At 50.0% G+C, this 23,948-nt stretch overlaps 1 protein-coding gene across 9 annotated transcripts in view; it reads right to left on the reverse strand.

The window, feature by feature from the left end:
- The window catches only part of RNF216 (ring finger protein 216), a 59,845-nt gene that overhangs the window by 15,556 nt on the left and 20,341 nt on the right, over window positions 1-23,948 (reverse strand). For all 9 annotated transcript variants that reach the window (XM_032447619.1, XM_032447617.1, XM_015876615.1 and 6 more), the window contains one exon: window positions 23,851-23,929. In XM_032447619.1, coding sequence (XP_032303510.1) covers window positions 23,851-23,929 — 79 coding nt within the window. The remainder of the gene's footprint in view (window positions 1-23,850; window positions 23,930-23,948) is intronic.

The raw sequence follows: 23,948 nt of genomic DNA on the forward strand, positions 1-23,948 counted from the left end.
CCAAGTTTTACTCCAAACCAGATGTGAATGCAACAGGCTCAGAATAGCAACTCCATACTGTGCTGGTTTAATTAAAGGGCGGCAGCTCCCAACCAGAGGAGTTAATGGGAAAGCACAGAGAAGCACTCAGCCTTCCTCCCCACTGAGTGCCCACTGCACTGCCCTCATCTACAAACGGGCACAGAAGTGGCTAAACAAGGGCACAACAAGCACGGATAAGCTGTTGTGAGCAAGCTCCTGTAGGGCTCTGCATGGGATTTCCCATACATTAAGCTGGGATTGAGAGGATACAACCCAGCCTGAGATGATCCACTGAGGAGAGAGCCAGCTTTATGGGTGTACGAAGAGAAGGGACCGCAGCTCTGCAGGCGCGGCTCCAAGAAGCGGCACTGCTCCCAGATGCACAAAAGCCGCGGTGGTTTCCTGCTCCTCCTCCTCCCAAAGCCCCGTTCCTCGGGCAGCGCTGCCGCTCAGTGGCTGCTGCTCACACGGCAGCACTGGGAGAAGCACCGGGACTCAGGTCTGCCTGCCTTGCACAGCACTGGTTCAATGCAGCAGGAGGAATACAGCAGAGATGCAAGCATTGGACTGGTCTGCTAGTCTCTATGGATGTGCCAGAGGGCAGGTAAACAGAGTGCTGTGGGTGATGGGGAGTCAAACTTGGATAAGGAAAATCCACATTGATACCCGAACACACGTCAGCTGTGCTGCATAAAGCTCTTACAGCCACATAGCAAACAACGCTACCAAATGTGACAGATCCAGCCAATACTCTTGTTAAACTGAGCACCTTCAAAACACTGCAGACACATGGTGCCCTTCTGCTTCCAGCAATGCACACGGAGGGTGAAGATACCTACAAGCTTATGAGGTCTGTGCCATCCAAGTCAGCGCTTGGCAGCTCCTTCCCTGTGCCTGCCTGAGGCGGTGGCATCTGTGTTATCCACAATTTAGAATCATGAAGGTCAAAAAAGACCTACCCAAGATGGCCAACCCCAACCCATCCCACCACGACACCAAACCAGTTTCCTTTGGAACTGTTCAGCAGTGCCTGAACGCTCATCCAGAAAAGAAACGTGTCCCTAATATCCAACCTGAACCTCCACTGCTGCAACTCAAGGCCGTTCCCTCCCATCCTGCACTTCCCAAAACATCTATTGAAAACCCAAGCAAGCCTTTCCTCCTCCAGAGCTCAGCTCTAAAGGCCAGATTAGCTGCAGTTTGGTTGTGGTAGTCAGGCACCCAGAACAGAAATATCTGCAGCTTCACACAGGACGTGCTGTTCTGCACCAGTATCACAGTGCTGGTCACAGGGGAAACTGCTACACGAGAACCTGCTCGCCTACCAGAACACACTGAGAATAAGAGGAACAGCCCTTCTGTTGGTGCTTTCATTTCATCTATAAAACCTTGAGGAATTGTGCAGGCAGGGGAGCCCAGCCCTCAGTCACTTTACCAGGGTGGGTTAAACACAAACCTCATGCTGAAGATGGTGTTGAAATCAGCATACCTGAATGCCCATCGCTCTGTCTTAGGGCAGGAAGCCAGAGAAACTCAGTACGTGCTATTGGAGCCCTGCGTGTAGCTTTAACCACAGGTTGTAGACCCGCAGGACTGACTGCAGATAACAGCTATACGCCTTCCTGGCCACAGTCAATAATTAAATAGCAGCGGATGGGTTCAAAGCTCCCAGAGCTGACCCTCCAGTATCACCCCCTGCTGCAGATTGCCTCTCTCCATTTGGCAGAGGAGATCTACGAGGTTATCTGCTTAATCCTATACACAGCCCTGCACAAAATGGGATGCTGCTTCCAACAGCTTGTGCTCTAAATCACAAAATCTAGCAGGGCTAAATAACAGCAGTGAGGAAAGCTGTGGGGTTGGTGGAACAATGGGACAGGGATGCATTCAGCATCAGGTGTTAGGATGGTAACACCTTATCTTATTTGCAGTGCTATCTGCTAAGGAAGCATTGTGACACTGCAAGGAGGAACAATCACTGAAGTGAATTTTGAAACTTCCCTCTTGCAGCACCACACAACAAAATAATCCCCCACCTCCTCACCCCATGCAAATCCCCAGCCAGGACTGCACAGACCACCTCTCCCAGCCCCGCTGCCCATCTTCCTTGCTGCTCTACCCCCCAGGACTTCAACATGGCAATCCTGGCAGCAATTTAGCAGTGCCAGCAAAACTCTTTACCAATTCAGAGCTTTTTTTTTTCTTTTTTAAGAGTACAGCAGAGATGAATGCTGCAGGTCACTGTAACACATGGGATGAGAGGTGAGAACTTTGTGAGCAGGAATGCTACACCAGCAGCTCTGCACAATGGAACCTCAGGAACTGCAAGGCCAGCTTGTTTTGCCAGGGAAATTAACCTTGAAGGAGGGAAAGCCCCACGAGTACGGCGCTCCTACCTTCAAGCCAGTCATAATAAAGAAAACAATAAGATACAGAGAACCAGCGAGGATAAGAACTACAGGAAAACATGAGCAAAACGCTCCGTGATGTCTCAGAAGTTGAGGAGACTTGTTTTGCTTTCATGCCTACATGGCACAAAGCTCTCTCCTACCCATTCCTCTCCATACAGGCTGTGTGCTGCCACTAACAGAGGAGGACACACAGCCCCTGAATTTGGGCTGTACAACAGGCAGGGCATAACAGACAGCCCTGCAGCATTAGCAGCTATAGCACTTACAGCAGTGAAGCAGAGAAGCCCTCCGACCTGCACACCTCCATCTTCCAACTTCTCCACCATGACAGAGAATCACCCGCAGCCCATCTGCCAAGCTACAGTAAGCTGGTGGTAAAAGCAAAGGCTGAACCCAGCACAGCCTGCAAGGCTTCATAAAACCCAAAGCATAGAGCACAGCAGCACAGGGACAGGCCATACCAGGCTGCCTCCCCCAGCACTATTCAAATGCCTGCTAAATGAGAAAAACAGACATCAAGCAAATGAGCATGCACCACAACAAAGCCCAGCAAAGCATTAAGGACTAATCAGGGAAATGGATGTGCAAGCAGCTGACCAGTTCCTCTTTCAGAGCCCTCAGATGTCATTTTCACTTGCTCTTCTTGTGCCTAAAGCACCCATGAGTCCACACCAACAGCTGGGCTTGGGTTTGTTCTCCATTGGTGCAGAGGTGGCAAGGAAGCCCCAGCACTAAAGCCTCAGGATGGCTTTCCAGGCTCTGTGACAGCCAGGTGCTGCTCCAGAGCTTTGGAAGATGCAGCCCCTGCAGGAGCAGGGCACTGGATGGGAGCTGCTGCCACAGATATTCAAATCTCTCATGCTAAGCTGAGTTAGCCCTAAAACAAAAGCTGGTAATGCAGCAAGGCAGCGTGCTTCCCTGCAGCCAAGTCAGACCATGGAAGAGCTGGGAAAACGAGACCAACACTGAGCTCTGCAGTGCTCAGCATCACTCTGGGGAAGGCTCAGCTGAACAGAAGTGAGAAGGGAAGAGAGAGCTGCAATGCTTTTCATTGTGAAATCCCAAGTAAAGCACTTCCCTTCCTGTTATGCCTACAAACACTGATCAGAAATGCTGGTTCCCCTCTTCTCTCCTGGTTCACTGCAGCACTGAAGCGGTTTAATTAAATGCACTAATTATTTGCACAGCCTGACTGCTCCATGAAGCAGCGATGGTGCAAGCCTGCTTGCTGTTAAAGACAAGAAAAAATGTACAAGCTGCCTCATCTCCAGGGAACTGCTTGAGAAACAGCACTAAATCCCGAGCAGCAGCAGCGGCAATTCCTGCCACAGCCCAACCACACCAGCCAAATCAACCAGCATATTTCACACTGCACCATCACTGTGAGGTTTCCATGGAAGGGTCCTGCCTTGCTCAGCAGGAAAGCAGCTCCCACTGCCCTGCAGATGGAGCGAGCACTGATGCTTCTGCTGCTGGGGTGGGCCCAGCTGTGCTGTGCCCTCAGAGGGTAACCCAGCACCAACACAACCACAGCGTGGGATGCTGAGGGATGAAACCAATGCGTTTGGCAGCACAGATGAAGCATTTAGAAACAGGATTGGTTGGGACCATCTCCCCGCAGCCCCAGAGCAGTTTACAGATTCTGTACTCTTTTTCCTCTGATCCCTATTGTATAGTTAAGGGGAAAAAAAAATGCACTCATAAACACACTATTGTTAAGGCAGAGCTGAAGAATGTGCATTTGCTACTGAAAACCATTTCCAAGCTGCTTCGCCATCACAGGGGGAAGCATTTAGCTCCTACAGACCAGCTGGCAACCACGAGGACGAGGTTCTCCGTGTGAACAACCCTCCCTGCAGCCGGCTGGGAAGGCATCCAGCCCTGAGACACCTTTCTGAGAGCTGTTATCTACCATTCAACATGGGACCTGCAATGTGCTGAGATACGTGAGCCTACATCCACTGCTGCCGCCTTGGATACCCAGGTCACTTGTTCAGAGATGCACACAAAGATGACACAACCTGTTGGGCCAGCTGAGAACAGCCCTCTTGCTGCCTGCTGGGGGAATGGGGATGGGTTCACTTACCAGGTTCCATTTTGCTAAGGTCTGCAGCCACTGGAAGCAAAGGAGCTCACCAGCAGCCCTGGGAACTGGCTCTCCCAGCCAGGTTGCCTTTTGTCTCCCAGTTTCAGAGTTCAAGGGTTGAATAAGAACTGAAACTACAGCAGCAGCCAACGTGTTTCGCTGAGAAGAAACAAGAGCTGCACCACTTTAAAATGGAGCAGTTGAAACAACTGCCAAATAAACCATTTGCATTTGAGTCGTGAAACGGGATACGAAGTGCTTTGTAGCAAGAAACAGGAGATTCGCTTTATTAGAAAAATACTTTTAAGGCTCAAATTTATCAAACCATTCGTGGCCATGGGTGATTTGTAAAAGACATTATTGGCTGAGAAAGTTGGCTTTTGGCTCACCAGCACCATCTGCAATTACCACCCAGAGGGACGTTACCTTTCAGCTAAGGAGTGAAGCCAGTGCCCACTGCCTACACAAAGAGCACATTAAATTCAGTATAAAACAGTTCCTTAGAGGCCAGGAATAAAACTATTGAGATGTCCATAGAAGGCCGGGACACCTCATTTGGTGCAAAACACTGCACGTAACTGTCACAAAGAGGGTATTGTCCTCATATCTAGATTCAATCAGAGTTCAATCTAGGCTCAAATCAGACCACCCTGGATGGGCAGATAAACTTTACCCCATGAAACTGAGGGTAGTCAGGATTCCTAATTGCTGTCTTAAGAAACAAGGCCAAAGCTTAAGTGCACTCCTCGAGCAAACAAACCCAGCACCTCTGGGTAGATGTCGTAACTGGGTTTATTTTAGCCCAGAATTTGCTGTGTTGCAAATCCCATCTCCACCCAGCGGGAGCGGGCAAAGCCATCCCCTTCCCTGCCCGCATCCACCTCTGACCCAGGACTGTACTGGGAGGAGAAACCAGCACTACTGGCCATAAAAGGAAAAGACCCATTCTGTCACATATCTACAGAGGAGAGTCAGCGAGGAGGAACTTCAGCCACTTCCTGAAAACAACGGAAACACCGCAGGCCACCACCAGCACTGCAAGGATTGAAGGGTTTTCCCCACTTCCCGCAGGGATGCACACTGACAGGGACAGCAGGGAGGCACAGCTGGCTGCTGCAGGGGAGACAAAAGAGGAGGAAAACAAAAGGGACAGCAGCAAACAGGCAGTGAGGACACCTGGGATGCACAACAAGGACATTCGGGATGCACAACATCAGGAGGGGACCGAAAACCTCCTTCCACGCAGCTCTAACTAACTGTGCATTCTCCATTTAACAAGCTGAGAATTTCATCCACATCAGGAATGTGTTTGTCCTTTTAGATAGGGCATGTTTGCGTTTGCTTAGCAAGCCCACGTTTCTTCCATCTGATATCGGTCTGAATTCCTCAGCTCTAAGCAGGCAGGCTTGTTTCACACATAAGAGCAGGCAGGAAGGCTTTGATTTAGAAATAGTTTGGTGGGGGTTTTTTAATGAAAAGGCAAAACAGCATTTTCTTACCTTTACAGCACACAAGACAAGCACATGTTAACCTGCCTACACAAAATGAAGGCTATATGGCTGGGCTGTGCGCTGCATTTCAGACATACCCAGAAGCTGATGGCACAATTCCATGTTTTGTTCAGCACTGGTTTCACTTTCAGAATCATCTCAAACAATGCAGCAGGAGTTGGGTGAAAGCCATAAAACTGATTCCGAATCCAGAAATAAAAAGGAGCCTGAGCTTCAGTTTGTCAAGTCCCATTAGCTGAGCTAACATAAACATGATGGCATTTGGGGGAGAAAAAGCAGCATGAAGACTCCACGACATCCACACTTTGTGGGGGAGGCTGCTGCCATCGCTGCAAGAACAACACAGCTGAAGCTTTGTATGAGAAAGGCATTTTGAGAGAGAAAGGGAAAGCAGCACAGCTTCATTCTCAGTGTCTCAGAGCTTCCCCCCTACCGTGGTTCCCATGCACATGATTGAGGTGCAGCCCCTCGCCCAGCACAGCCACCCAAAGCAGGTGCTGTACCTCATCTCATCATCTCCTGCCCCAAAACTCCACTAAACTTTTGTCACATGAGGCCGCTAAAAATAAGCCCTTAAGAAGCCCTGTTATTTTTACACAGTCACAAGAATCACTGGATTGCTTCTAATTATCCCATCCTTCCTTGGAATTTCTATTTGTGCCTAACAAGACACAACAGGCTGCCTCAGCAGCGCAATCAGCCCACGTCTTGATTACAGGCAGCTGGATAACTTTGGTCTCTCCTTGTGAACAACTCTGGGAGAACAACAGCTACAAAAAGGCAGCTTTAATGTGTTCCTTGGGGTCCGTGTTAGAAAGGGAGAAGCCCTACAGCCAGGTGCCAGAGCTAAGTGGAAACGTGCTTAAAAATACAGCTGGAGTTGGACTCCATGTTCCTCATGGGTCCCTTCCAACTCAGGATATTCTATGATTCTCAATAAGAATCCACTCCACCTACACACAATCAACGAGCAGACTCCTAAAGAGCCCCAGGAGTAGAACTGGGTTTGTTGGTGTTGCCTCTCCTTCCTATATAACAGCCCTGCAGACATTGACTTTCCCTCCAGACAGTGGCATCATGGAGGAATCTGCTCCAGGCACAACAGCAGTATAAATAGCAAACCATCTGCACTGTGCTGGTGTACCAGCCTGGCAGCTGGAGCCTTGCTGGTAAACACGCTATCAGAATGTGCACACTCTCACAATATCTCTGACGTTGCAAGTCAGCAGAGAATTATTACTGGAACTCATTACTACACGGCCAGAAATTTGCATGGAAGACTTGCTGGATGCTCACTCACATGATTAGTGGCTCCTACACAATATCCCTAATGTTCCCTCAATGCCCCAAAGGGAAAAACATTTCCAGAACTGATCTCTGCAGCCCCACATCCTGCAGATGGAACTCACCCTATTCCCACTGCTGCCATTTCATACAACCCTTCTCCTTTGAAAACCTCGATGCTGGTACCTGAAAAGCCATCCCTGGTGACTGATGTTATGGCAATATGCACACCTGGCTATTGGGATGGATGCTGCCTCCCACCTGTCCTGGGCACCACCTGCCTGCAGCCATGCTGACAGCTCTATGACGTGGGTACAGCCAAATCCCCTCCTTTCTACCATTGCAATTACATCAAGTTTCTCCATTCAGGCAAAGAAGGGAGCTTACAAAGCATTTCTGTACTGTTTTCAGTGATACCTGTTGAAATAAAGAGGTTGGTTTGCAACAAGTCTGAGCAATGCAAGAAAGATTACAGCAGGTGTAGAGTTATCATTGGTGGTAAGGCTTTTTTTTGTTTGAAAAGACAGCCTAAGAGGAAGATTGCTTAAGGAAGAGCAGGGCTCTGGAGCCCTCTAATGGCAGCTTGTTACCAGCTTCCCAGAGCAGAACCCCATGCCCACACCCATAGCAGCTCTTTGTATACAAGGGTGCAACGCTGTTCAGATAGGATGGGAAAGGATATAACCCAGCTGAGGCTGGATTTTGATAACACAAGCGTTTAAATAAGAGACAGAGCACGCTCCCAGCTGCCTCGCTGCTCCTGGTGTGTGCATGAAGGCAACCCATGTGTCTAAGAGCAATGACAGAAGGCAGCGAGATTAACAAAAAGCAACACATGAGCGAGCAGTGCTAAGGCAATTCCAACACTTCCTTCTCCATTGCTGACCACCTCAGGCTGGTTAATGGACTGGTTTTGAACAAGCCCCATCTCTGCAGAGCCACAGAGCTGCCAGCAATGGCTGGAAGCCGAGTATGGCACTGAAAGAGTTACAGCGATTCAACAGCAAGGAAATATTTATGGAGGGAAGATGCTGAGCTGTGCACGTTTCCAGGCAGGAGACGGTTTTAATTTACCTCTTGCAAAGGCTGTGATTATTTGCTGCTGGTTTTTCTTGACAGCAATGCTTGGAGGCTCACTTGCTCCCTCTGCTGCCACAGCTCAGCAGCCCATTTGGAACAAAACACTCCTAAACACAGAACTACAGGAGCAGCGCTGCTACATGCACAGACATCTGTAGGAGATGCTAAGTGGAGAGTTGCAAACAAAAGTACAAAGAAGAACCCAGCATAGGACCTCCCTGCACGCCCACACCTGCATGCACCAGCTCATAGCAGGGAAACAACAGATCCTAGCTAACACCATAACCTTTCCTTCAGTATATACATGCAGAAATGACTACCCGTGGTGTGCAACAACAGCTGCTTAAAATAATGTGCTGAAATGAAGGCTGTTCTGCAGAGTTCAGGCCAGAAGTGGAGGCACAGCCATTATCTACAGCCCTCTGCATAGAGATCTGATTTCTGAGCATCAACACGCTGCTGGATTTTTAGCAGCAAAAATCAGTGTGACTGAGAGCACAGTGTGTTCTGCTAGGATGCTGCTGCGACTGTGTTGTTTTCAGCACAGGAAGACAAAGGACACACAGCAAACCCCCTGTGGACAGGGCAGGCATTCTGCACCATTGGTGGCACTTTATCTCAGAGCTCCCCACACCTTTCTCCCTGAGTTTGTCCTGAGGCTTTTCCATCACACGGGTTCCAAGACCTCTCTTGTGGCAGCACTAATTAACACACTGTAAGGTCCCCAGGAGAGCACTGCCTATGGGATCCAGGCTCCCACCTCCTGCAGCCCTTGGCTGTCATCCATCCTCATCTGTTCACACCTAGGCTGGCTCAGCCTGGACAACCTGAGAAGCAGCTTGAAGTGATGGGGCTACAAATTCTAATGGTGCTAAAACCATCGGTTTCAACCCAGAACAAAGACAAGAGTGACCATCAGACCAGGGCATCGTATAACACCGTCTTCTCCCTGCATCAAAAGCTCCATTTACAACTAAGTTTAAGATTTCCCTTCTTCTTCCTTAACCAAGGTACCCAACTCAATCCAAAGACACCAGGCTGACTCCAAGCACAGGTTCACCCCATCTCAGTGCTGCCTTGCTGCTACCTGCTGTGTGCAGCTCTGATGGTGCTCATTCACAGACTCCCCACTGACCTCACAGCATTTCTCTTTCAAGAGTTGGCTCCAACAGCTTAATGGCAGGCAGGATTTCTACATCCCACAGAATACATTCTAAAGTTGAAGAGTCTTCTGGCTTCCTGTCATTCTTAACTAAGAACCAGAACAAAACAGTGTAATTAATGCCACTACACAAAGAAAGATCTGCTTCCTCTGACTCCATACACCCCAGAACGCAAGTCCAAGGACTCCAGCAGCTTTCCTGCTAATTAAGCTGCTCTCTTCCACTTCTCCATGGTGATGTGTTGTGCTTCAGAGCAGTTGCCCAGCCCAGCAGTCCAGGTGCCCAAGGACAGCACCACGAAGAGACCTGAAGAAGGCAGAGCACAGGGCCTGTGGTACTCCAGGCATTACCAGGCAGGTGCTCTGAACAGAAAGCAGCCTGGAGGAAAGCAAACAGATTGTGGGGATGCTGCATCTTCCCAACAAATATTTGTAACGAACCCATGTGGGAGACAAGTGAGAAGACATGGGTCTGTTCTGGTACATTGCACAACTTGCTGTATACAAGCACTGTCCAACCAGAGCATTGAGTAAATACTTTCCAGACCAGTGAAGCCAGCCTTTGCCCCACACCCTGCAGCTCTCCTTTGGGCTTTGTGGCACAAGGGTTGCATATCCAGCCTGAAAAACAACCAGAAAATCAGAAGAATGGTGCAGAGCAGCGGGGCAGCACGTGGTACGGACACACTGATAGTCACAGTCCTTCCACTGGGTGCCAACAGATACCCATTGCTAAAACAAAGTGAAGAATAACACTCACTATCTCAGTAACAACATCTGACCCGTGTCTGGCCATGGCAACTCCCCACGTATAACAGGATGCTGGTGAAGGACAACGTCTCGTATCCAACAGCCACATCATTTAACTCTCAGGTCTCACAGGAGGGAATGGCAGAACTAAGAGCCCCAACTAATGCACAGCAGCTTCTGCAGCTCTGGCCACCCCATTGCTCACCCAGCCCTATCCCAGCACGATGCTCCAGCTGCCCTCATTGTGACGGATCTGAGCCGGCTGTGATTGGAGAGCACGCGTGTGTGTTCACACGTGGTCATGCACAGCTATTGATGCCCAGACACGTTCCTCCTTTATGAGTTCCATACACTGGGAATGAGATCTCTGATTTTACACAACATGTTTTATCTGCTTACAAAGGTAATGTGTAATGAAGGCAACTGCAAGTGTCACTGCGGTAAGAGCTCCAAATGCAGATGAAGAACCCGATCCACATTTCTGGGGAGCACCTGTATCAGTGACTGGACCAGGAAAGGCCACCTTGAGAGCAGCGCCAGTTTCTGAGCTCAGGGTCAGTTCTGCCTCTGTTAGCAGAGCTTTGCTTTCAGAGGAGCAGCTCAGGCAGCTGCATTCGGCCTCCAGCACAGAGCAGGGTTTAGTCTGGCAGATGGAGATGCTCAGCAAAACTCATTAATCTGTTATCACTTTCACCCACCCACAAAAATCCCAGTGGTCTGAAGTCATGGTTTTCTGACACAGATCTTCAAATCTATCGCTCATACAACAGCTGCAACCAGAACCAAGTTCCAGGAAGGAGAAAAAAAAAAAAATCAAGTTTCATTTCATTACACAGGTCAGAGCTGTTCAAGATGGATCTCACAGAAAGACAAAGTTACCTCTGAGAGCATCCAAATGGGTTGGCTGAGGTACCCTTTGCTCCACACACCTGAACCACAACACAGAGGGCCCAACAAAACACTCTCCAGGAGCCTTCCTTGAAAAACAGCCCAGGTCTTGAGTGCAGGCAGAACAGCACACAAACAAATCCCATTCACATAACCTCATCTCACCGCCCTCCGCACAGCCCCAAACACGGGAAGGGTGAAAGCCAGGGCTGAAAACAACTGCAGAGCTGCAGAAGTTGGCAAGCTGCTGCTCAGAGCGAGTTGGTGTCGTGCCTATCTCCATATCTAGAAAGGTTCGATGCGCTCATTCCGGGAGGCCAAGGGAAACTAAATATAGCAGCAGGAGCCAAGTGCTGGCAAACAAAGGGGCACGGGATGCAGCTACCTGAACTCAGCCCTGCTCCAACCACTGCAATCCCTTCCCTTGTTTGGGGGGAGCACCGGGATTGCTCTCAGAGGGATAATTGCACACACAAACTTTAGGATGGAGGTATTACAGTAACACCAACATGCTCAGTGGGGGATCAGTTCTTTCAGGCTGTTTGTATCTTTCTCCCCACTCTGACATCTGCTCGCATATAGGTGGGAGCATCCTCATTTCACATGCTGGGAGCCAAGGGCGGCCCCCAGCAGCATTCTCAGCAAAAGAGCAGAGACGTGTCCAGGAACATCTGCTTTGCTTCAACCTCTGCCCTTCGAGGAGGGCCTAGAAAGGGAACAGCCTCCAGATGCAGCAGGCTCTGCTGTTTTGTGTGGGGCTGGGCATCATCGCGGGGAGGCTCTCAGTATAGAAGATGCCTTGGGGCAGAGATGCTCACCTCCATGTCTGAATGGCACCTCCACCTCTAACAGCCCACGGCGCTGTGTTTTCAGCAGCAGCCCCAAAGACAGACCCTAATTTTAACGGGGCTTTGAGACGTAGCTTAAAGGCATGAAGGCTTCCAACAGAAAAAGGAAGTCAAAGCAGCTCCTTTTGAAAAAAATAAATAGAGCAATAAAGCATTATCTCGTTGGCAAAGAGTAGGTTACAGCGTTTGGCTTTATAGGAAGTCAGTCGGTTGGGCTGGAAGGCAAACTGCCTCCTCATTGTCTGGAAAAATGCTGCTCTTTACTCTTTTGCTTTTTTTTTTTAAATACAAGATTAGTTTTTAAGAGCTGTATGATCTCAAAATGCTGCCAAGTGTGCTTCGCTTCCGACCCCTCACCGCTTCCCTGCGTGCCCCGGGAGGTCCCAGCAAGCCAGCAGCCAAAGCCTGACTGATGCCATTTCCCCACTGATACCCCCTGCCATATCCCAATGGACAGACCCACAAACCTATGGGGATGGCAGAGGCAGTGCCCTCCCTGCACTCAGATGAAAACCCTCCTTAAGCCCCCCACCCTCTATTGGCCCCTTTTAAAGCTGCTGCGAGGCAGTTGAGCAGCTAATGGGCGGCTGCAGGATGCAGCTCCCCCCGCCTCGAATTTCGGCACTGATTTATGACAAGTGGACTCACGTTTCCATTAGCTGCAGCTCTCTCGCCTGACCCTTCTGCTTCGAGAGGCGGACTCGGCATTAAACTCCCATCAGCTTTCAATCCTGCTGACCTCAGCCCCAAAATGCGCGGTGATGTTTTACATCAGCCCAGCACATTCCATTAATGCTCCCCAGGCTCAGGACCAGCAGCTGCTCTGCTCACACCAGTAGGGGCACAGACGCCATTAAGCATCAACTCTGTTCCAAAACTCAACCTGCATTTACTGGCTGTGGCTGGAGGTGCCCAAGGCCAGGGTGGACAGGCCCTGAGCAGCCTGATGTGGTGGGGGCACTCAGCCCACAGCAGGGGTTGGATGATCTTTAAGGACCCTTCCAACCATTCCAGCATCCCAGGATTCTTACCAGGGAAGCCCAACAGCTCTTAAATACCTCTTCATGTAGGGGATGCTCTCCTGGCACTACCATGTACCAACTGCTCTCAGCGAGTTCTGACAACCTCAAAGTGGCGCTGCTATAAAAATCACAAAGATTAAAAAGAATCACAGCATCATTAAGTTTGGAAAACACCACTGAGATCACCAAGTCCAACCATCAACCCATCCCTACCATGACACCAAACCAGGTCCCTCAGTGCCACATCTCCATGGCTCTGGAACACCCCACTGCCAGTGCCTGAACACCCTTTATGAGAAGACATTTTTCCTAGCAGCCAACACCTCCAAAAGGAGCTAAGCTGTGGCAGAACTCACATGACATGTTACTCCCATTGTTCCAGCATTAGATGTGCATTAAATTAACCCCAACTCAACCCTGCTGGTGGTGACTGCAGTGGCAGCTATTAGGGTGGGAAGAGAAAACACTCGCATGCACTCAGCCTTCTGTAACACGCTGGGGATGAGTGACACAATTTGCAGGAGCCCTCCAAGGTGGCAGCAGCTCTCAGATCAGCCAATTCCATCACAGAGTTCAAACACTGACTTAAAGCGTTTTTCTCATCTAATCCCCTTTTCAACCAAAGATGAGAAATAAAAACGAGCAGAAGAGGAAGAAGCTGGCACAGGGTGAGATGATTCAAATCACTCCTTTCCAGTTCCTCAATTCACCTGTTAGGGGACTGAAATTGGGAATTTCAGTCTCTGGAGCAATTAAAGGAAATTAAATTCAAGGAATGAGGCCTTATGCACTCAAAGCTTCATTAACCCTGTCACCTTTTAATTAAATACGTGAGCGTGAAATTTTGGATAGAGGAAACGTTTGCCTTCCTGACACTGCTCAATTTTAATGGCAAGTCAGTGCTTACCTCTTACAGAAGAGTGTTGGGGTTGCAAACTTTGGACCTCTCCAACTCCATAATGGTTATATTAAAAATGTGGTAGGAATTACTGCAATGAACGGAGTGCAGCCCCACCACCTGAAATAGGAACCAGGCTCCAACCCCACATGTTGGTTCATCAGTGAGAAAAACAAAGGTGGGCAGCCCCATCAAGGGAGATGCTTCAGGTTGGAAGGGACCTTTAAGATCATCCAGCTCCAACCGTGGGCTGGCTGCCCCCCACCAGGCTGCCCAGGGCACTTCCAGAGATGGGCACCCATCACTTTGGGAGCAGTGCCAGCACCTCAGCACCCTCTGAGTGAAGGATTCCTTCCTAACATCCAACCTAAATTTTCCCTCTTCCAGTCCACAGCCATTCCCAGCAGGCTGCCACACTGGTACCAAAGCCATAGAGAAGGAAGCAACACGAAATCCCCTCCCCAGTTTCCACGTGGCTCTGCAAGGAGCTTACCACCCTGTGCTGGCTGCCTTGCCAAGCCACACACCTCATACCCATCACTGGGTGAGCTTATACACTCCCATTGTTTATCCTTTTCCCCTTCCTCCAAGCACCTTTTGGGGAAGAGGAACTGCCTCCTTTTGCCAGCACACACTACTTGTATCTGCATCTCAGTGCTGACCTCTGTATTTCAGCTGTTTTAACTATTTCAAAGATGACAGCAAGGAGAGCATGCATTTAAAGAGATTGCCTTCTTCAAGACCATCACATACCATAAGAGCCACACGCTGTACAGCCTGTGACACTTCCCTTCCCACATGCACCCCACGACACACAGACATTTGCAGCAATGCCTCCAAGGGATGTCACGGCCCTGAGCCGACGCTCTGCCCAATGGAGTGAAAAAGCACAGCCCCATTAAGCAGCAGTAGGACGGACAGGCAATTCCTTATGCTTACAGCAGCCCATTATTTGCAGGTTAATTGCTGCACATCCAAAATAATGTTCTCGTTCTGATTTCATAGCAGCCATATTCTCTTATATGGAGCATGGAGAGACGCTTGCTGCTGTAGGATGCCCTTGGTATTACCAAGGACAATTTAAATGCATCGAGCGTGACAGGCTCTTGCTGAATGTGAAAATAAAACATCACTTATGCTTCCTCAGCCTTTGACACCAACAGAAGGGGCTTCGTACTACAGCCCTGCCAACAAAGAGCACATGGACGCTGCGATGTTTGAAGCACACCCAGGCAGAACACAATACAGCCCCTGGAAATCTCAGGTCTATTAACCCTTAGCTGTGTGCAAGATGGTCATCACAAGTAGTAAAGGAGAGAGAAGGACACATGGTGAGCACACATGGGTGTGTTGCAGCCAAGGGAGGCTGCTTCCAATGCAAACCTGCACACACATGGAGTTCTGCTCTGCACTCCTGATGCTATCATTTTACAATGACAGTATTTACCAACCCAGCTTCTATCTTGTTCCTCATTCCTCTGCTCCACGTAGTAATTAGTAATGCCAGTGTTCTGGCTGTATTGCTACAGCCCCATTAATAATGCAAGAGTAGTAAGGGAGAGAGCAGAAGAAGAGAGGCTTGAAGGTTAAAAGCAATAAGAGAATGCGTTCTGGGGGGCAGCAGAAGGGAGGGAGGAGGAAAAGAAGGAGTGACAGCCTTCTGAGATTATCAGCCACATACCTCCAACATACCATTCCTTTCAGGTGGAAACAGTGGGTGAGTCAGTCATGCCTAACTAGGAGATAACATGTGAATGCCAAGTGACACATCGAGGAGATTTTTACTCAAGGATTATAAACCTTCTGTTTCACCTTCCCTTTCCCCTGGCAGCTATGCTGCCTCACCACTCGCTGCCTGCATTTCTCCGTTACTCACCATTCCAAGGCCAGAGGCACTGGGCAGCCCAGTGATGACACACGCTGACGTTTCATCTCTCTGGAGGGTGTTCTGCACAGATCAGCCCACACCTGCCCACCTGCTGCCAGACCTTTAGTGCCGCAGTCAGGCTGCTCGTGGTGCACCTTCACCCTGTGGCTCTGCTGAAGCTTTTTATCTCATGTGCTCTGGACCTGAAATAGGTGCTGGATAATGGTAGACAAACCAGCATCCCCTCCTGCTTCTAAAGCCAGGGAGTCTCTTCCAACACAGGGGGCAAATCCCTCAACACCAATGGCCCCCATCCCTGTAAGGCACCAAATGAAGCTGTCTTCCGCTGGCTCAGCTGGAAGCTGCTCCCCACCTACATACAGCGCAGAAATAAAAGAAAGCAGGAGTCTCTGTGTCTGGTATTGATTCCTCAGCTGCTCATGCTGAGTGGAGGCAGGCCATAGAGGCAGCATTGCCTGCTGCATGCCAGGCATCCTCATCCTCAGGCAGCTCACCTGGGGCTCGTTCTGCTCCAGCACAGCACAGCACAGCACAACACGCCTCTTCTGAAGGGCAGTTGCAGTTTTCTGGAGGACTTGCACAGCACACTAACTCACTTAAAGGTCATTCAGCAGAACTGACCAGCCACACCATTCCTCCCCCAGCATTTGGCATTTCCACTTCCCTAAGCAGTGCCAGGCCTCTCATTAGTACATCTGAAACAAAACATGGGTGCTGCTCCCATTAGCCCAGGCTGGACTTGCATCGCTCTCCCAACATATATTCCCATACATCCACATATCAGTTATTACTTCACACCAGTACAGCTCTCTCTTTCAGTTCAGAGAATTATTTCCCAGACCTCCAGCTCAAAGGACTGCCCAGGAAGATGGAATGCCAGCAGGCTTAGTGGGATGAGCTCATGAAAGAGGGACAAAGAAGGAAAAGGCTGAAAAGATCAGCTTCAGAGCCGCATGGCTTCGTCAAAGAGCCCATTCAAGTATCACTTCCTCTGCAGGGAGGAAGTGAGAAGGGCTGGAGGTCCAGCTTCCCCTCCATGACAATGATATAAAAGGGACCAGTGTTTGAGAAAAGAGGAAAGCAGGCCAGCCCTGAGCATGCTGTGACCAAATTAGGAAACAAACTCAATTGACAGCCTCCAAAATGGACATCAGCTGCGGCAGCGCTGCGCTAGCCCAGGAAGTCTGATGACTGTGTCATCTGCTGAAACCCGTTTATGCGCAAACAGAAAGGAGAAGCAAAACATCTCCTCATGCTGCATAGCTCAGGTTATGGCATCTGGGTGCTCTGGCCCCAAGGAAGAGGCAATCATTCAGCCACCCTGCCACAGAGCTATGCAAAACCTCTGCTGCTGACTCACGGCCCTCCAAAGATAACTCTGCCCTGGAAGCATGATGGTACAGGACAAGGTGTGTGCACAAAGCCTTGTTTCTGTTGGATTGGTGTGTTTTTCATTTTTTTCCTAGTGCTTAACTGCAGCAGATGAAGCTGAGGTTAGAGATCAGTGATTACTATGAGAGGAATGTGAGGGGGAGGGAAGAGAGAGGGAAGATGCAGCATCTTGAGTAAGGTCAGAACAATGTTTTTCAATTGGCTTTGAGAGCAGCCCTTTTCCATGCCCTCCAACCTCCATTTCCACCACAGCAGCAACATGCTGACCCCACCGTGATGCTCTGCAAACACAGGTAGCACTGGGCAGGGCTCTCACCCCAAACTCACTCCTGCTTCCCCAGTGGCACAGGGGAAGACACCCCTCCAGGAGTTGGACTTATCCCCTCCAACTCAGGATACTCTATGCCCTGTCCTGAGCTGACCCCACAGTCCCAGGGCAGCTCAGCACCATCGCTACCTGTTGTGACACAAGGGGCCAGTTTACTTCACTGCTTAAAAATCAAACCAACCAAGCAACCTGAGTGCTCTGCTCCATACAGAGGTTTAGGGTTTCTCCCTGTTAGTGATCATCTCACATTACTCCCCCTCTTCTTGTTGTTCCACCTCTCATGCTGGGAATAACACTCCTCCCTTTCTCTTTCAAGTAAACCCAGGAGAAAAAGGCCAAGTTCACATCGCTGGCAGTGGGTCCCTGAACTCTGTTCTGCCCCCAGCACTGCCTGCAGGTGGGGGCAGCCTGACATCTGTTCTCATGTTCTCATCTAAATGGGGGCAAAAAGGGCTGTGGGAGAGGGGTGAGATGCAGCCAGGTGCCATCATACAACCCAGGCTGAAGTTCTCAACCAACACAAAGTCACATCCAGCCCGTTTAGCTCTGGCCCTTTCCTTGGAGAAGGGACAAAGTTGTGAAGGAGAACAGCACTGCCTCTTATGGACCTGGACGAGGTACTCACCGGCCAGGAAACAGCAGCAGAATTGCCTTTTCCCTGAATGGATATTGCTATATAAGGCAGAAATGAAGCACAGGAGTGAGCTTTGTTGCTTGAAATTGCACTGACTTGCACAGTCTATTTTTAAGAGAGACCACTTTGAGCTCTTGCTTTCAGCAGCTCTTTCCTTTGTCTCCTTTAAGAAACAGATACCCCATTTACACTGACCTCTTTCTCAGGTCCACTTCCAAGCGTGGCTTTGCCCTCTCCTCTGTCAGACCCATTTATCACATGAAACATTTCCAGACATTGCTGCACAAACGGACCTGACCTTGTAAAAGCAGCAGCACCTGAGCTCCCATGGTGGAAACTTCCAGGTGAGCTGCTGGCACAGCACCTGCAGCCCACTCCCATGCATCCCAAAGGACGGTGGTAGAGATACTGACAAGGCAAGGACTGTCTTGGGTTCAGGAGACAACTCGGGTGCTGATTCTTATCCTAGAGGCTGCCAACACAGCAACACACCACGATGCTGGGAAGCAGCAAGAGCCCTCAGCACACAGCTTCCCTGCAGCCCCCTACAAGGGAAGGGCACGGCTCAGCACAAGGCTCGGGATGAGATCTCCTGACTCTCAGCACTCCCCGTGTAACTTTGACCCTACACACCCCAATGGGACGAGCCACGTGGTTGGGCACGCGCATATTTCCTGAGCGGGCCTGTACTTTTAAGGCTTTGCTGCATCAGGAGCACCCTCTTCTTATCTACCTTCCTTTAAGGACTTGGCAATGAGGTCTGACAGGGCGTTACCTGTTGCCTGCAATCACCTCAGCACCCGCAATCACCTTCGGCCTCAGTCTCTCCCTCTTGCCCATCCCTTTGGAAAGAGATACGGAGATGACAGGCGCTCCCCACCGCAGCACTGCTGCTGATAGCATCGCCGCTCGCCCCGCTGCAGCACAAGGCTCCTGCTGATGGCTTTCAGTGTCCTTTTATGGAAGAAAAATGAATCGCCTGCCCAGCCACGAGTGCCTCCGAGCCGAAATGACAGACGGAAAGTTGCCATTTGTTGTGGTTTTGGCAGCGAGCGAGCAGAGCGCGTTCCCATGCGCCGCGCTTGTTTAAAAAGGGCGCAGCAGAGGCACTGAGCTGGAGGAGAAAGCTGGGAGCTGCGGGTTTCCAGGCATGCGGAGCTGAGGGGGAGGATGGCAGAGTCCTGTAAAGAGCCCCGAGCCTTCTGCTGGATCACATAAGATAGGGATGGGCTTCCAGGCAAAGGCATACGGAGGCTTGAGTGCTCCATTCCCTAACCCCACCAGTAAGAGAAGCAGCAACACCATGCTTCCACTTCTCCCCTATCCCCACAATTTCTGCTGAACCACGTTCACACAGACATGGGAGGAGGGGAGCTTAAACATGGGAGGTGGGCCCTAAGGTTATTGCCACCAGGGGTTTGCCATGAGCAAATGCCATCGTCAGCCCTGCTCTCCACTAAAGCTGCAGGGCTAAGCCATCAGCAACGAGCAAATCCAAACAACCAGGCTTCAAGGAACAGCACACAGACAGCGGTGATCAGAATGGCTGAACAGCGAGCGAGACAGGACCAGGGGGCCTCTGAAATGTTTGCAGTGCTGTCAGGAAGCTGAATGAGACAGCAAGACTCCCAACAGCTGGGAAAACATGTTGCAAGGCAAAGAGAACCAAGTAATTCTCCATATGCAAATCTGACACTGAAGCATTTGGGATAAGCTCAGTTTCCCCACAACACCCCATAATACACCTGTAGCTGGATCCTAGGGGGCAGGGGTTGCCTTATTTTGTGCCTCTGAACGAGGCACCACTGTGTGCCGTGTTATTGCAACAGGTAGAGAGACCACAGAGCCTACAGCGCACCTCATCAGCTGCTTCTGTAACCTTAGATCTGGTATGCCATGATTTCTTATTTCAGCAAGAAATGCTGCTCTCATTGAAGTCACTGTGAACCATGCAACGTGACTTATTAGCATGGGCTGTGGATGCAGCATTAGCACCCTGCTAAGAAAAGCCATGTTCAGGCACAGCTTGCTAGGCAGAGCTCCATACAAGCTTAAACCTGTCTCACTACCAGCAGAAAATGAAGGTGAAGAGCAGCTGGGTGCATCTGCTCCTAGCCAGCACCTCGCAATCAATCCTGAGAAATACCAGCAGCTTGCAAAGAAGTCCTTAAAACATCAAACCTCCATTCTGCAAATTAAAAGTGCACACAAAGACTGCTGTGCTCAGAGAGCCCAGGCCAGAGACACAGAGGTGATGGAGGGGGTCCATCCCACAGGTGCATTGACACACACACCTCCAGCACAACAGCAGGCAAACTCAGTCCCTAAGCACAGCCTCATTAGCAGGATGCACTGCAGAGCCCTGAGAACAGGAGAGGCAGCTGCCCCATCCAATGCAATTTAACACTCTGCAGCCATGTATAATCACCTCTTTGCATCCACCCAGCAGACAACTCGGTTCAAATTAGCAAAAATCCTAAAGCGTGCAAAGGAGCTTTAAGGAAAAGTGCTGGAAATACAAGCCCTTGTGATGCGGCTGTAGGTTTCAGCTTCAGGTTTTGAGCTCGCCAGCACCCAGAGGGCCAGCACTGCTTCATGCACACACCATTTCCATAGCAACAGCAGCTCTCACCTCCCCATCTCCAGGCTGGCTGAAAGCCCCGCAGTGCTTTGTGCTGAGACTGCAAAGAGGGGAGAGCCCTTCCCAGGCCACAGCACTGCACTGGGATGGCTGCGAGCAGCTGGGAACAAAAGCTTTGTCTTCCTGAACAATACAGGAGCTGGGGAGGAGGGAGGCAGAGCAGAAGTAAAGGGTTTCCTTTTCTGATGGGAAACAGACCTTTTCCCAGTGTGCAGAAGTGCACACTCACTTCCCAGCACTTCAAGCCAGCAAGCAACCCCTGCCTTCCATGGTTTTACCCAACTGCCAGGTTTACTATGTCAGAACACAGGGAGGAGAAACGTGCATGGTGAAGCAATTACAAATTCATGGTAAGATGGAAGTTGACCGAGCTGGCCAGCAATCCTGCTGCTGGGAACCTGCTCAGTGCACACAGTCCTTCTGGGAACAGATGGACACTGAGCAAAACCCCAGAGCTCCAGCAGACCCTCGTGTCAGCCTGCGGAGTGACAGCTGCTTCCCTCCCACCCCAGCTCAGACAGCAAACACAGCAGGTTGTATTTGTGGGGTAGCTGAGGCAACAGCTTTCCTTGACTAATTAAGCTTCTCCTCCAGCCCGCAGTTAGTGATATTAAGATTCAAGCCGTGGTCACCTCAGAAAGAGCCAAACTTCCCTGGGCACAGCTGGAGCCTCAATGGCCCCAGCAGATGGCATGGGCTCATCTGCATGCTCCACAGGGATCCATCAGCCACAGACAGTGACCAGCAGCTCTGCCCATGGGTGAGGCTCTAACAGCAGAGTTCTGGTCCCTGCAAGGTACCATTGGGTCAAACTATAGGAGATGTGGGCGAGATGCACAGGGAGTAACTTGTGTATGCCTACAGCTCTTCCTCTGTTGAACCCAACCTGTGTTCAGCCAGGACTGCTCCCAGCTGGCTTCCATCACTTATTTTACAGCACATCCATATCTGCCCCAAATATCCTATGCAAGACTTAAAGGAAAGCCAGAGCATGAACACAAAATCTTCAAGCAAGATGAAGGATCCAGGTGATGGAGCACAGAAACACAACAGGACCACCACCTGGTCCCCCCTCTCCCCACCCTATAAGAGCCTTGAGGCTTCCAGAGGCACCTTCTGACCTTTTGCTTTCTGTACCTCCCCTCGCTGTAGGTTCAGCTGTGCAAATGCAGCCCTTTCAGCCAGAGAGAGACTCCTTCTCCTTCCAGGATCAGTCATCACCACCCCAGAGTCTGCCAGAGGCACTGCTAGTAAAGCCAATGCATCCTCTCCAAACTCTGTAAAGCTCCCATAGAGGAAAGGGATAATCTAGCCCTTTCCTCCCTAAAGGCAATGGTTTCCTGCGAGCAAGAGCATTGGCTTAAATTCCTCACTCTGGAAAGAGACAAGATAGCAGAGAATGAGAAGAATCACCAAAGTTGCTGCTATGAGAAAACACCACATCCTGCTGTCCCAATTCTTCATCCTCGCCTTCAAATCCTAAAGTCGTTCAGACTTCTAAGAAGAGCCCTAAGCTACTCAGCAGATTTTCAGCTAATGAATCAACACAAGCTGTCCAGGAAACCAGGAATCCAGCCCACTGGAATGCTGCAACCCCAGGGCAGGGGGAGGGGAACGGACAAGCAGCATCCTTCCCAGCATAGGAAGGAAATGAAACAGCAAACCAGAAGGAAAGGAACATTTCAGCACTGACCTCTTATCCCAGTTACTGCGCCACACAATGCATTTTAAGGGGGAAAAATACATAAAACCTTCAACTTATTTTTTTTGCCCATTTGGAACATTTGCATTTCTCGAGCCTGGATTCTGTTCCGTGCTGCTGACACACACACATTTTTAAACCAGTTTGGGTTTTGCAAGAACAGATTTAAAACAAACAAAAAAAACCCCAACACGCTGATTTGAACGTGAATCCACAGTGCCACCTAGTGCCCTGCACAGCTCCTACCTGCATTTCTTCCTGCACGGAGGAGGGAGGCACTACAAAACGAACCTGGATCTCAGGTCTGTGATAAGGGATCTGTGTAACACTAAAGAGCATCCTTCCCTCACCCCGAACCCCCCCACCAGGAAAGCAAAGTTCACTGCTGGCAACTTCAGCCTCTACAAACAACATAATTGACTTTCTCTTGCTTTCCCAGCACAGGCAAATGGCCGTACTGCCTATGGGAGCCCAACATTGCAGCAGCTACATGCATCGAAGTCCAAAGCACCCACAAACTCTTTGCTGCATGAGCATGCAGCTCTCTGAACGCTGCATGAGAATTAAATGTAGTGGTTAACAGCACACACGTTGCCTTGTAGCTTTGTGACAAACACTAATAGTGCACTGGTCACCACACACGTGCACCAGCAGGACTCTGCTTATGTTGAAGAAACTCAGAAGCAGTTTTTACACATCTGATCTTCCCCAGAACAGACAGTGTAGAAGCACAGCAGCCAGTTTTCCCCTCTCTGTACCCCCTTTGGACCCCATGATTCTTCTTTGATGGCTACTAGCAAGCTTTGGGAAGAGCACAATGATTTTCTGCCCTTTGAATGGACTCAGACAAGTTTCTGTCCCTTCCAATCAAACACGTATTCAAGTGGTAGCACAAAAGAAAAAGGTAAGATGTTAAGAATAGTGTTTAGGGTTGTTTCAGCCCACTCACCAGAAGGTGTAATAGACAAAGGATTACAATTTGCCTTTGAAACACCTGGCTCCCTGCTCACTTAAAACATTCCTGTATGTGCAAGACAGCATCCTAAGGCTTTGTAGAAGCTTTTGTAGCCAACATCTTTCAAGCCTCCCACATAAAAGGGATTCTGTTGTCTATATCAACAGTACCCTGAATACATCTGTCCAGGCACAAAGAACATCAGCAGGATCCAACAAATACCTTGACCACAGCTCCATGCAGCCACATCAGATCCTCAACTCAGCTGGGGCTGTGCTGTGTGAGCTGCGCTCAGCTCTGCTCATAGCCCTCCAGAAGAAACCCCCAAGGGCAAATGTCACCCGATTACCTTTCTGCAGCGGGGATTAGGGCAGCTGAACCTCTTCACATCGCTGTCCAGTAAAGCTGGGAAGTTACAGAAGGGACACCTGCAGCCCAAAATAAGAG

Source organism: Coturnix japonica, chromosome 14 (genome assembly GCF_001577835.2).
Source record: "Coturnix japonica isolate 7356 chromosome 14, Coturnix japonica 2.1, whole genome shotgun sequence".
In the NCBI taxonomy this organism is placed as follows: domain Eukaryota; kingdom Metazoa; phylum Chordata; class Aves; order Galliformes; family Phasianidae; genus Coturnix; species Coturnix japonica.